Genomic DNA, 10,426 nt, shown 5'->3' with positions numbered 1-10,426 from the left:
ACTATTTTAAAGTTTTGCGTGATGAAGGCTGACTCCATGTTGTACGATAAAGTTTACCGTTGGTACAATTATTAATATAGAGTGATTGTAAATAGGGGAAAGCATTATTCTTGTCTTATAATTCTATCCCATAGTCACGTATTCCGATTTACGGTTTTGAAATGTTTTGAGGCTATATATTAGCTCATTTGGGCAGTCAATACATGATGTTTTAATAAAGTATGGTGCAATGAGTATTTTGTAAAAAGCTCAAATTTTGGGGTACTCCATCTCTGTGTTGTTTACAAGCGGTCTACAAGTAAGGGAAAAAATAGAGAGTTTATCACCTGGTGCATTTTTGTAGTGAATACCAGTCTGTGGGCTGTTACGTACGTGCTAGCAAGTGAATAGATAATCGACCGAGTTTTGGGTACTTAAACCATCAATTCCTACCTAGCAGTACCGGCTTTTACTCAGTAGAACACAGAAAATGGCAGATTTCCTTGACTCTGAAGCTGAAGAAAGCGAGGTGCGGCACATTTAAGATTCAATAATCATTGCGGGTAGTTGGTGAAGCATTAATCATTTTAATCGTAACGGAGTTTTAATTTGCAGGAGGAGGCCGAGTTGGATAACTACGAGAAGAAAAAATTGAAGAAAATGAGAGCAATGGATAGCGATGATGATGAGGACGACGAAGAAGGTAGTGTTGATATTTGTTATATATGCTAAGTGCACTGAAGGCCACAAGTAATTGTTCATTGTTTTGTAAAGAAGTATGAGCAAACCTCATACATGTTTGTATCTACAAATGTGCGTTATGTCTAATTAACTTCCTATTAGCCTTGTTATGAAATGGCAGCATTCTTGACGACGCACAAACTCTTGTTTATATTGCCTCTATCTTCAGCAGTTAATTTATGCAATATGTCGGTGTTCAACACCATTTCATGTAATTTTGCGTAAAATATAGACCATTTGGTTGAGAAAATATCGAATAAAACCAGTTTTTTTTACTGTGGGCTGAGAACTTAATATCTATGCTACCCAAATCTTCAAAATCGCATGTTGTGATCCTATATGTACCCCTACCACAGGGGTGGATTCAGCATCAAATTTGGGGGGTTTTATGACCTGGGATTGGGGACAATGGAATATTCCACTAGAGAAAGTTCTCCCACTTAAAATTTAACAATGGAGAAGAAATAAATGGCCAACTTGAAGGTTGAAATAATTTTAAAATATTAGTGTTTCATTCAAATACAGGGTACAAAAGCTATTTAACTAAAAAGAATTAATTTTTTTAACATAACATTTTTCAATATGATCCTGTGTCCCCCCTCTTTAAATCTGCCAGTGCCCTTCCATATGAGACCACTTAGAAGTAAATAATTACTTTGCTGTCACTCTCTGATTTTTAATCTTTGCCACCCTTCCATATTCATAAATATATAGTGGGCTAGGTATACTTCCCAAATGATCCTGTAAATTATCCAGTTATCTTTTCTTGTCTCCCTCTTAGTTTTCTGTGATATGGTTGTCTTGGATATATTTTTTAACTGTTAAGTTTCCAGCTATTCATTGTACGGAGTAAAGTTAGTTATGCACAGGTTTCCTTGGTTAGAATGGACTAAAATTAAGACTTAAAGAATAAATTTAAGTGTACTAGGACAAGCCATGGTGATAACTTTATGGAGTCACCTGCAATCCAAAAATTGTGCAAAAAATCTACAGAGAAACCTTGTCCGGTATACTCCTCAAATTTCCAGAGGGGAGAATGATGTCTCGGTATCTGAACTGGCTAAAGCACTCAGATGGAAATTGAAGGATTTGGGTATGAATTCCAGTCAAGGGGAATGGTTTTTCCTCTGTGGATTTTTCATCAAAAAATCATTCCATTCCCCCATGATATTTTTCATTTGCCAAGTTAATGTGAGGTACACATGTCGGGAAGACCATTTAGGTGATATTTTAATAGATAGCCTGCAAGGATTTTGGTGAGGAATTTTTGGCCATGGCCATCTCAACTTTAACCCTCTTAGTGCTATCCTTCTACTTGGGGTATTGACGAGAAATGCGGAGGGTACTTTCGTGAAATGTGGCAACTAGAAAAAAAAAAACAATACGAAGCTATTTTATTACATATGCATGTGCATTTTTTTTTTAATTGATAAGATTTAACTGGTAAACATTGACAAAATATTTTTACGTTTACTGAAATAAGTTAAAGCAAATTAAATGATGCACTGCATGAGAGCCGATATATTGTCCTGCCCCAATTTTCACCCGAGCGGCAAAAGTCGATATATCTTCCCACCGCACAAAGAGGGTTAAATCTCTGTGCTTGGCACTATCTCAGCATTAACAATTTGATGCTCTTTGATGGAAGGAGCCCAACATCATGCATGCCTGGTTTACTTGCATTATGTAATCAATCATGAGCATTGTATAAAATAACTATTCACAGCAGTATTGCCTCTATTTTGGTTTCGCATTGTTTTAGCCAATAAGTGTGTCTTTTGCTGCCCTTTGGTGTAAGAATACCCTTCTAAACAGCACCTATGATGGACAAAATAAGCGCATGTGCATAATAGGGTAGTTTCCTTCATCAAAGAAAATGAAAGGCATTGATTGCGATTCATTACCCACCATTACTGTATTCATAATATACAAATTATTTCGTTTTAGAAATACCGGTTTAGACGAATGGCAATGGTCCATTTTTATCCTCATTTGAAAAGGGCCAGATTGGCGCCCATGCGATGCCCCTCCACGTGACGTCACAGGGACCTAGTTTCTATACGAGAAGATAGGAGTTATACATCGTCTGAGATTACCAATGCACGCATGAGGCGCAGAGCTCAGGGAAACATGTCTTAATAATCACTTATTAAAACTGGCTAAGGTCGGAAAGTTTTCTTCGCTTGATAAGGTATTAATAATCCTTATTTAAGCCAAGCGCTACCAGCCAGCAGGGTACTCAGCTACCTGCTAGCAGCCTGCGTCGTATCAGCGCTAAGCCTCGCCTCAAGGTCACCTCACAAGGCGGCAGCGGGAACCAGAAATACGTCACACGGAGAGATTTCCTGACATTCATACTTACCCGTTTCGTTTTTGCGCGCTAGAAAATTTTCACTTTTCATTTAATCGCGAAAAATAGATATCGTCATTTAAAAATCTAAATGCGTCAAATACGTATTCCAGGAGTAATAATCTTTCGATTTAGGCAATAAAAAATAATACGTAACCACCCTATTTGATGCAGTGAAAGGTAGTTTTGTATACTTACGTAGGTCATACTGGTTGCCCTGCACACCTTTAAGTACATTTGGGAGTCAGCAGCATTTTGCCTAACTTTTACTGTGGTCATTACCTGTTCATTAGCTGTGGTGTTGTTTTTCATTGCATTTTGCCCATATTTTCAGTAATTTCCAAGAAAGTTCTCTGTGATAGCCCGTAGCTGCATCCAATATTTATAGTATCATTGTCAACTTCTCAATAATCCCAAAGAATACATGGGAAAAAATTGAAAAACGTGACGTCTAGGATTGCCAAAATAGAGTTTTTATTGAGAAATCTGCTATAACTGTACTTGAACTTGATTGACGATCACCTTGTAGGAATGATGACCCTTTGAGAGTTATGCCATGTGAGAAAAGCTCCATCAAAATTGATTCATTTGAGAGGTGGGGAAATTTCAGTACTAATTGTAAGGGGCAGAGACATTTATGCTTTTCCACATGAAAAAACCATCACAAATCACTCCGTTTTGTATTACTCTTTCTGTTCACTATACTCAAAATCAACTAATTCTTCTACACTTATTTTCAATATCCTTACCATGTTTTAAAATCAAGTCCTTAACTATGAAATGTTGCCGGCCTCAGTGGCAGCGGGGTAAAATCGTCGTCTGCCAAACCAAAGGTCGTGGGTTCGAATCCTGCCGTGGTAAATTACCTTTATCCAGGACATGGATGTTTGTGCCTATTCAATTGCTAAAATATTATCTAAAACCCCAATGTAAAGGCCGAATAGTTCTGTTTTCAGAGATGTGGAAATAAATAAATAAAAGCTAGCTATCTGTGTACACAGTGGGTCTAAAATTTTACTGCTTAAGGTTGTCTAGGCTTAAGTTACGTACTTGTGCAACAGTTAAGAAAAAAATGTCTGAATAAGGAAGGATAAAGGTTGTCGTCTGGGATTGTTTGCTCAATAATTGTTTGAAAATCCTGCATTTATGTAGCAGCTATTTCATGGGAACGAAGAAAATGCTCTGTATATGCTTATGAATGTGTTTCTTTACACCTATGTACTAATGAATTTGCATGTACTTACCATGATGGTGTTTTTATGGTATTTAGGCTCCTCTCTTCCCAGTTACCATATCCCATAGATCTCACATTACCTTTTTGCACTCCTGTTAGTACACCTATTCATCATTTACTTTCAATTTTTCCCCTTTCTCTTGCCGTCACTCAAAATTTATCTTGGTAGAGGCATGACTTGCTTGATTCAATGCAGTGAAACTATGTGGGAATGAGCTTAATGGATATTGCCTAATGTTAAGTCCAAAGTTTAAAGTCCTTAAATTTAAGTGCAGACTTGAAAATTGCAGGTTTTAACCCTTTCTAACCCAAAGCTGATTTTGGAAGAAATTAAATTTCAAGACTTCTCATTGTAAAAATGTGAAAATTTTCTACTCAATCATAATTAGGTATTGTGGCAGCTACATATTTCACCATTAAACTTTACAGCCAAAAAGATTGCGTAGTTTAAATCTTTCCTGAACAGAGCTGAAAATGTTTACATTTTTGATGTTACTTAGAAGCAACAGTTGGGTTAATTCCATCTGGGTTGATAATATCCTTTAAGCATGGATGCTAATGATATTAATATCATATTCAAAGTGGAGAACATAATTACATGGTCCTTGTTGATTTGGCACGTGGACTCAAGTCGTTATTTATAGTCCTCCTTTTGTCTAGTTTTAACCTTATCCATTGTGTGCTTCCCAGAAGCTCTTTTAGCAGACTCATATCATCCAGAGATGTGACCCTTTCTCAGCTTCCAGTCAATACCAGTGTTTGTAATCTGATTCAGTACCCCAAAATCAGTTAGACATGTATTTCAGACTTGTTAAGATGTGGGGTTTCTCAATATGTTTATGAGCTAACTATAATGAAGGAATTTTAAATTTGCGTATTATTGAAGATGTTTTGCTGCATTTTAAGTGCTTGCTTGAAACATGGTTATGCATTTTTTGCCAGTTGATTGGTGAAAAATAATTTATGAATGGCTACAGCAATACTTTTTTCTTTCATTAGATGATGAAGAAAAAATCAGAGAAGAATTGAAAGATCTCATAGATGATAATCCAATTGAAGAAAGTGATGGAGATGATTCAGATGTCTCGGGTGGTTCAAAAAAACGGAAAAAAGGAAGTGACGATGAAGATGACTTTGATGATCGACTGGAAGATGAAGATTATGATCTCATTGAAGAAAATCTTGGTGTAAAAGTTGAGCGCAGGGTAGGTAATTAGTAAGCAGAGGAAAATAGTAACCTCTTTTCTTAAGGATGTGCCCAAAGCAATACATACGTAGGTGCATGTAACATGTTTTACCTTTCTGCAACTTCGCAAAATTTCCATTCATAATTTACATTAGCTACTGGTCCTCAACATGTGCATTTGATTTATATATGTACCTCAAAATTGATTTCTACAGAAAAGATTTAAACGGCTCAAAAGATTTCAAGATGAAGAATCGGATGAAGAAAAAGGTGAGGAGAAGGAGGATGAAAGAGATGCCATTGCTAATGAGCTGTTTGAAGGATCGGACCATGTGAGTTGTTTTTAATCTGTCACTTAGTATTAGATATTCGATCCTGAATCATTGTCTTTTGTTATCTACTTGATTATCATGGGCATTCACTGCTACATGAATTTGTATTGGAACCATATCGGGTCATTCCATGTCAAATCAACCAATATTTTGACCAAATGACACCCACCGACTCGGATTTTCATGAAACTTACCATGGTCATACATTTTGGTATTATTAGAAATTGTGTTCAATTTTAGCCTCCAATTGTCATTTGTTAACGAAATATGAGCAATTGAAATTTGGGCGTGACCCCTAAAGTGCCGCAATGCGCAACACATGGTGATTTTTATTTTCATACATAACTCCATTCCTGTGAGATGAAAAGCCATGATTTTTTTTTCCTAATGCTAAGTGGTCCACAATGATCCCACTATTATCATTAAATATTCACTGCATGAAGTGATTCAGCTGCAAAAAAATAAAGTTTACAAATAAATCTCCCTTGCACTATTTTTCATTATCAGCATCCACAGGGAAAGGCCATGCGAATACAGACTCATGGTTTAGTTTAAAGTAATCACTAATGTATGAGCAAAGATCCTGATGAAAAAAAATTGTGAGTCCGGCGTTCCTTTTAGTAAAAAAAATACTCGTTCATGTTCACGGGGAAAAAATGGCTCTTTTTCAAGGTGACAAATTCCTAATATATTTTTTTCATATCCAATTTTATACTATAATGAGAAGAGAATGGACGAAGTCATCGTTAAAATAGAATTAATTACGTATTACCCATCTTAAGATTATATACAATTTATACATTGCCATGGCAATTGTATAAATTGTATAAAATTTTGAAACAGGTTTATACAATTTTTTCATAGGGGTTATTTCCTCTCTTGATATTTCTTTTTTGCAATTTGTTATCATTTGGGTAATTCTTTTTCCTGAGTTGTTATATGGGAAAAAGGTAGTTACGTAGTGAAAATTTTGCAGTGCAAAGAGCTGTGGGCTAGGATTTTAATTCTTTGAATCAAGTTAGGTTTTTGTTCAAATGTTTAAGAAATTTATTTTATGGTAGAAGTAGTAACATTACCAGCTAGATTTGATGTATCTTTTGATTATCCCCTTTTGCTCACAGCCAGCTACATTTGACACAATTATTTATGTAGTGTCCTCATAAAGAAATCTTTCATGCCTCCTACTATTTTCATCATCTATTTCTCTGTTATAACCTCTTGGCTGTGTACAAAGAGTCTATTTCTCCTTACATCTGATGAGTATGTCTCATCAACATTTGGATGCAGGATTCATCTTACCTTCACTCATGCAGAGAATAACAGTGCAGCTCTGTGAAAGTATTAAATCTGTTAAGCATGTGGATGAAAAATTAAAAACAAAGGAACTTACATTTTGCAGATTTTTCCTTATTTCATGAAGTTGTTACATTAACCTTCTGCATAAATTGATTAATTATATTTTTTATATTAAATCCATATTTGCTCCTAATAAATATTTTTTTCTTGTCTCCATTGTGATTGTAGGAACGGGAGGATATGGTATGTTAAAATTCCATTTTTTGTGCATGTGTACATGAATGGGTGGAAAAAGCTTGTTGCCTCTATGGTGGAACTTAGGATATATTTGAATGTGTTACTACTTTAGCTGATTAGTGTATGTTTAGTGATGTATATAAATATTTTTCATTTCCTTTAATCATTTTCATGTTCATACATTTAAGGAAACTATTGCAGTCAAATTAACTGTGCAAGCAGATTAAAATTTTCAAATCTATTTTAATCACTCATGAGAAGCATTTAATCACTCATCAGGTTACAAATAGAGAAGTGTAAGAAACGAATATGAATTACCTGTACTGGTTTCATGCATAGAATTTTGGAATTAATTTTTGCTCCTTAGGTACCTTTTATGCACATGACGTGAAGTTTACAAATCGTTTCATTCATTTTATAAGTCCTTAGCTCATTCTGGGATTTGGAAATATAATTTAGATGGTGGCATCAGAAAAGGAATGCTTCCTCTAGACATCAAATATCTATCCAAATGTTGATGACGTAGCTTTATATGAACCTCTTAAATATTTAGAGTGAAGTGTATCTTCTAGCTTTTCAGTATGATTTATGTTGAGATTGAGATGTTTTACCTTGTCCATATGTGAAAATACTCATACCTGGTGAAGAAGTATGAAACTGGAATTTTTTGTGAAAATATTGCATCTATTATATGAAAATTATAAAAAAATATTTTATTCTAAGTAATCTCCTTTAAAATCCATACATTTTTCCACCTCTCTGGCAGGTTATGAATGCCAGACCAAAAAAATAATTCTTCCTTTGACGAACCAGTTCAAGCTGAGCATTTATTGTACATTGTCATATGAATCGAAGTGTTGTTTGGCAAGTGCATGTTCCAATGGTGCAAACAGATGGTAACCGGGCGGACTGGAGAATAAGCTGCATGCACTAGTATTTCCCAATTGAGCACCTTGATCGTATTCGTAACCCGTTTTGCTGTGTGTCAGGGGGCATTGCCTTAAAGCAAAATGACTTTATGTTGCCTTTATGCATATTGCTGTAATTTTTCACGTTTTGATTGATTCAAATCAATTATTTTTTGTTGGTAGCGATCAGTGTTATTTATTTCACCAGGTTTTAGTTGCTCAGGCTCAGTTGCTTTCATTCAGTTCATGTGGGACTCATAGGATGATGGTGTTGCAGAAGCAGTCATACGGTCTTTAAACTGATAGTGGGCACAATCTATGGGAAAATTCCAGTTTCACACTTGTATGCCTGGTGTTATTAGTTCCTTTTGTTTGCAGGCAAAGTTAGCATAGCCTGTTAACTACTGTTAGATCTCATAAACCAGCTGAGTTTTAATTTTTCCCTTCACTGTACTTTGCACGAATCCTTCACTGTCAAATCAGTGCATTCATTAAACTGTTTATCAAATTTATAAATTCCATCATTTTCCATTATCAGGAGGCCTGCATTTCTTTATCTTCCTTTCTAGAATAGAGTATTTTTCTGTATTATTTCAAGATTTACTCATTGCTTTCTATACCATGCTGCGTATGTAACTGCTTCTGAGATAACCCATGTCATATTTATGCAGCCATTAGTGTGTGTTTAACTTTCATGAAATTGTTTAGGAGGACCTTATGTATTGTTGCTGTTTTCGTTTTAATCATAAACGTTCTTTGTTCAAATTAGGTGACCAAATTTTGCTATCATTGTATCTTGAGGGACAAAATAACTCAAAGAAGAATTACTCACTCCACCATTTTTTCTTTGCACTTCAATTAGTATTTTTTCATTTCTCATTTTCAAATGTCACAGCTTTTGTCCTTGTGGAATATACTTTCCAAGTGTCCAATTGCCTGCACATATCTGTTAGAGCTCTTCATTAGATGCTGGAACCACTTTAATTTTCAGTTGTTATTTAAACTGAGGAGTATGAAGTGTGTACATTGAAAAAGGGATGGTCATACATAGCTTGATATTGCTGCAACCAGTTGTATTAGAAATACCAAATCTTTCAATCAAGTATCCACCATGTCTTACCTAGACTAACAGCATTGACCCATGCACTATTTTCCTATTCTTTTTTCTCCTTGGTATCATCATAGAACTATAACTATTGAAAATCTAGCTCTTTTGGAAGTTCAGAAATAATTTTATATAGTTAACCAAAATGTCAATAACTGTGCGGGAGGAGAACTAAAACATTGCTACTCCATGTACCCTATTTCATAGTCTTCATTTCACTTCCTTGTGTTATTTTCTGGTGAAGGATTTAATGAATTAAAGTGTACCTATAAGTGGAATGCTTGTTTTCTTTCCCTCTGGAACTTCATGATGGAGAGATTCCAATCAATGATTGCTGACATAATTTACTTAGCTGAAACTTTCTATTAATGTGTGTTTTTAAACATAGTTCTCCATCTTATTCTTCAGATATGGATGTTTTTGGTAATTGTTTGAGGTTTGTTGTTTCTTTTGTGTAGATTTAAACCAAGGATGCGATGTGGCACTCAACCAAAGGTTTTGTTCCGTGGACAATGGCCTTTAGGGTAGGGGGGCAAAAGTGTCTTTATGTACATGTTAATTGCTGAGGTGGTAGCACAAAATTACATGTTTGGTTTAGGGCCAGAAACCCAGAACTTCCCATTGCTGATTAAAATTTTGGCCCTTCACTCATTTTATTATTTAGGATGCTCTCAATTTCCTCGTTCATTACAAGTTGTTGTCCTAATTAATGAATATATTAATGAATTTCTGTTTGATTGCCCTCCTTCCATGAAAACACTATTTCACCCACTCAGTCTATGACTTAGTAACATAACTTTATCTATTAATTTCATCTTATAGGGTCTGACACAATAATTTTTTTCTGTAACCACTCCTTTATTTCTCTCTTGCTATCCTTTACAAACCTTTTCCCAGAAATCTATTTTTGGCTAACCTCTAATTTCTCCGAAGTTTGCTGATCATTTTCTTTTTCTCCCATTGAAGTGGCAAGGTTACTTGAAAGTTGTATCACGGACAATATTTAACTACTTTAAAATAAATTAAAAGTCGCAATATGATTAATTCTTATGAATATG

General features: G+C 35.1%; 1 protein-coding gene across 1 annotated transcript in view; it reads left to right on the top strand.

Annotated features, from left to right (window-relative positions):
* Window positions 1–7: 7 nt before the first annotated feature.
* Window positions 8–10,426, top strand: part of LOC124163324 (transcription elongation factor SPT6) — a 56,941-nt gene continuing 46,522 nt past the window's right edge. The window contains exons 1-5 of the mRNA XM_046540149.1: window positions 8–508; window positions 595–682; window positions 5,304–5,509; window positions 5,706–5,822; window positions 7,347–7,361. Of these exons, the coding sequence (XP_046396105.1) occupies window positions 470–508; window positions 595–682; window positions 5,304–5,509; window positions 5,706–5,822; window positions 7,347–7,361 (465 nt within the window). The 5' untranslated portion in view covers window positions 8–469. The remainder of the gene's footprint in view (window positions 509–594; window positions 683–5,303; window positions 5,510–5,705; window positions 5,823–7,346; window positions 7,362–10,426) is intronic.

This window comes from Ischnura elegans, chromosome 1 (assembly GCF_921293095.1).
Source record: "Ischnura elegans chromosome 1, ioIscEleg1.1, whole genome shotgun sequence".
Lineage (NCBI taxonomy): Eukaryota > Metazoa > Arthropoda > Insecta > Odonata > Coenagrionidae > Ischnura > Ischnura elegans.
This window is presented reverse-complemented; position numbering and strand designations above follow the sequence as displayed.